Below are 3,249 nucleotides of genomic sequence, written 5' to 3' on the forward strand. Positions count from 1 at the left end.
CTTCCTCATGGTCAGGGGCATTCAGAGAAGCAGTTTAGAGCACTGCATCCCTGAGATACAGGAAAGGAATGGAATTGTTGATGGAGGACAAGGGGAAGAATAGGAAATGCATTAGCAGTGGGTGGTCAGAGCCTGATTCAATCGGAAAGGGAAAAGAGAGAAAGGGAAAGAAGGAGAAAGAGAGGAATAGGAGAGCTCAAGGACACGTGGAAAGAGGAAGAAGAAAGAAGACAGGTGGTGGATGAACTAAGGATGATCAGGACAGGGTGCAGTAGGCATCGGTGATGAAGTTTCAGAAACCAAAGAAACCGATGAGGACAGTGAGGCTCTCTTTTCTGTCCTCCTAAATTGCCTCTACAAGCCCAGAGACAATGTAGGTTGTGCAAAATCTTTGTGTAAATTAATAAAGGCATCCTTTCTGGATTACTGAAGGAGAAAAATAGTATTTTTCTGGTGAGGGCAGACCTTAGGATATGAGCCTGGGGGTGGGAAGACATCTTTGTGTGTGTCTTCAACCCTTTCTCCAGTCAATGCAGTCCCATTACAACCTATTGGTTAGCTACCAGAGCATGGGCTGGATTAAGACCCCACCCAACACCTCATATGTTGCCCATATGAGGTGGAATCAACTATATCATGGTTGGTAGACTTCTCTGTCTTCACCAAATGGGAAGGCACCCTCACACAGTACTCTGCAACTCTATGGAACACGATCATCCACGGCTGGGAGGCTGAATATCTGCCACCAGTTCAGGGCTGCCAGGAAGTGCTGAGCATTACCATTTAACCAACACCTTCCTGGGGCACCTGGGTGACTTAGTCAGTTAAGAGTCTCATTCTTGATTTTGGCTCAGGTCATAATCTCTGGGTAGTGAGGTCCAGCACTGTGTCACTGATGGCACACAGACTCCTTGGGATTCTCTCTCTCCTCTCTCTTCTGCGCCTGCCTCCATTCACACAATTTCTCCTTTCAAAATAAATAAACTTTTTTTAAATAAAAAATAAAAATAATTTTAAAAACCCACCTTCCTTCAAACCCCTTCCTCCAACATGATGAGCTTCCTACACTTGCATTGTCATAAAACCATGCCTTGTATTCTTGAAGAGCTGCAAGTTGAGAGGGTAGCTTCTCATTTCTTTGATGCTCCCCATAGAGAAAATCTATGACAGGGTACTGAGACACTTGGATTTCAGAGACAGAGAACTAAAGGCATCATGAGGCTGAAAGTCTGGGTCTGGGAGTAGTCTCAACAGACATAGTAGATTTAAGCAGTTGTACAACACAGGATTCTTTCTCTATAATTAGTCATTTAATTCTTACTTGTCTCAATCCCCATATGTCCCAAAATATTTCATATCTTTACATCGCTAAGACTTACTAAAAGTATTCCAATCCCCGTATCTCCACTCTAGATTGGTTCTGTGGCAAAGAGTATATAACATTGTATGTACTTTGCACTAGCAATGGGGCCTGGATAACATGAAGAACCAGCAGAGAAAAGGAGAACCATAGAATATTTAAAGTGCATATTGCCATTACATCAAGAAATTGCACAAAAATATAGGAAAATCTCTACAACAGTTGATAAAGAAACAAAGTGAGCATCTCTCCCTTGGTACTTATTATGGCAGATGCCTCCCCTCCCCTTCTTCCCACTTCCTTCCTCCACTAAGAAATATATCTTCAAAAATGCATTGTAGGCGAATTAATTGAGCTATGGAAAAATACAAACATGTATGCATTACCTTTACCTAATCCTCCCACTTCCCAAGGATAGGCTTCAATGGTTCAAGTCGGGAACCATCAGAAACTGAGGAATGAGAATCTAATAGGCAGAAAATGGATTTCTTTTTTACCTGCCATGTCTTCTTCAATGGCCCTGATTATAAGTTGTACACTACTGATTTTTGAAGGGAAAATAATGATAAGAGAAAAGGTGGGGTTTTCTAGGTTACTGAAAAATGCATAGTGAGGACATTGTCACAAAACTGATGTAGAGAGATTTAATCCTTTACCAGTCGACAGCAGCGTTTCATACCATCCCGAAGGGCCTCTTTGACTTTGTCATTCCTCAGGGTGAAGATGAAAGGGTTCAGGAAAGGGGTTACCACAGAAATAAACAGGGAAACTATCTTGTTGTACTCAGCAGCCTGTGTTTGCTTAGGTTTCACATAGAGGAACAAGCAACTGCCATAGCCGATCACAACAAAGGTGAAGTGAGAAGCACACGTAGAGAAGGCTTTCCTCCGGCCCGAGGCTGTGGGGATCTTGAGGATGGTAGAGATGATGTAGGTGTAGGAGACTATTGTTGGGGCCAGCGAACCAATGATAATGACAACAGCCATTAAGAAGAGAACAAACTCTGTGAAAAGAGTGTCACCACAGGATAGTTTGAGCAGTTGCCCACGTTCACAAAAAAAGTGGTCTAACAGATTTGACTTGCAGAAGGTAAATTGAAATGTGGCATAGACTGGCCATATTTCAGAGAGGAACCCAAACACCCATGACACAATGACCACCCAGATGCAGGTGTGGCTGTTCATAATGATGTTGTACCTCAAAGGGTTACAGACAGCCACATAACGATCCACAGCCATCGCTCCCACTAAGACAAACTCTGTGGTCCCCACAGCAAGGTACAGGAAGAGCTGGGTGACACATGCAGCCAGAGATACTGTGTGCATCCCAGGAAGCAGCAATCCCCAAAGCAGCATGGGCATGATGATGGATGTGATCATGATCTCCAAGGCAGACAAATGACCAAGGAAGAAATACATAGGGGACTGCAGACGTTTATCCACACAAACAATCACAATGATGACTGTGTTTCCCATTAATGTCACTGAGTAGAAGAAAAAGAATATGGCAAAAAGAATGTGGTGTAGTTCTTGGGACCCAGGAAAGCCTAGAAGGCAGAATTCAGTAGCACTAGAAATATTCCTCATCATATACTCCTTTTTTCTGCTCCTTGTAAAATCTAGACATCAGAGACTGGTAACATGGCTCCACATAGTCCTGTTCTCCAAAGAGAAGGAAGACAGGTTAGGATGAGAAAATATTTTCAAACTGAGAACCTGGTGACATGCCCCGACTGCAATGCTCTACACAAGGTCAGACATAAATGTGATCACCTTCAATCTAGCACAAGTCTGCCTGTCTGGAATAGGGGAAGACTGCTGAATCGCTACTGAGGATAAGAAAACGTTCTCTGTCTTTTTACACCACAGGATAGGCCTTCTCTCCAGGGA

The 3,249-nt window shown here is 43.2% G+C and overlaps 1 protein-coding gene across 1 annotated transcript; it reads right to left on the reverse strand.

Moving 5' to 3' along the window:
- Nucleotides 1-2,004: 2,004 nt before the first annotated feature.
- Nucleotides 2,005-2,949, reverse strand: LOC115500915 (olfactory receptor 9A4-like). The gene has a single exon (XM_030295681.1). It carries the CDS (start codon nt 2,947-2,949, stop codon nt 2,005-2,007), a length of 945 nt encoding a protein of 314 aa, XP_030151541.1.
- Between the last annotated feature and the right edge of the window lie 300 nt (nt 2,950-3,249).

Source organism: Lynx canadensis, chromosome A2 (assembly GCF_007474595.2).
Source record: "Lynx canadensis isolate LIC74 chromosome A2, mLynCan4.pri.v2, whole genome shotgun sequence".
Taxonomy (NCBI): domain Eukaryota; kingdom Metazoa; phylum Chordata; class Mammalia; order Carnivora; family Felidae; genus Lynx; species Lynx canadensis.